The sequence below is a fragment of the Stigmatopora argus genome, chromosome 7 (assembly GCF_051989625.1).
Source record: "Stigmatopora argus isolate UIUO_Sarg chromosome 7, RoL_Sarg_1.0, whole genome shotgun sequence".
Taxonomy (NCBI): Eukaryota; Metazoa; Chordata; class Actinopteri; order Syngnathiformes; family Syngnathidae; genus Stigmatopora; species Stigmatopora argus.
Genome location: NC_135393.1, coordinates 6,736,939 through 6,737,522, shown reverse-complemented (window position 1 = coordinate 6,737,522; position 584 = coordinate 6,736,939). Strand labels below are relative to the sequence as shown.

At 35.4% G+C, this 584-nt stretch overlaps 1 protein-coding gene across 1 annotated transcript in view; it reads left to right on the top strand.

The window, feature by feature from the left end:
- Positions 1-247, top strand: part of card14 (caspase recruitment domain family, member 14) — a 32,926-nt gene extending 32,679 nt beyond the window's left edge. Inside the window, exon 20 of the mRNA XM_077604743.1 lies at positions 1-247. This exon is cut by the window's left edge and continues 162 nt beyond it. Within this exon, the coding sequence (XP_077460869.1) occupies positions 1-46 (46 nt within the window). The 3' untranslated portion in view covers positions 47-247.
- The last annotated feature ends 337 nt before the right edge of the window (positions 248-584 follow it).

Here is a 584-nt window from a genome sequence, read left to right as displayed (position 1 = left end):
GGAGGAACAGAGGAAGATTGTGTGGGTAGAGCCTGACCTGTGGTGAAAGGAAAAAGCACGGGTTGAATTCAGACCATTAGTTACTACCTAACAGAAATGAAGAATTATTTGTAAACAAGAGTATGTATCTATGATACTTCAATATCTATATTTGCTTGTTTTTAGACTGTGAATTGATGTGTAGGAAAAGCTCTTTCTATTTCGCCATGTTTGTAAAATAATTAAAAAATTACATTTGTAAAATGTGTATTTGGAGTCCTGCCTTTCTGTGTGGAATCGAAAGGGTGTGCTACTGTTTGAAGATTAAAAAACAACAACTAAAAATTAGGTTTTTAGATCTATTAAAAAGATGAATCAAAGTTCAAAGCGAAATTGCCATCCATTCAGTTGTTCAGTCCCACATACAGGGTTCACAACAATATGTGAAATTTAGTTGACTTACTTGTGTGTTGCCTCACAGTAATATCATTGGGAGGTACCATTTCTTCGTATTCATCCGTCCATGCTTGTCTAAAATTAGAGTCTTGAAGCACAGTGGAATAACAGCCACAAATCTGAAACTTTACCTGAGAAGTTGTCCAGGA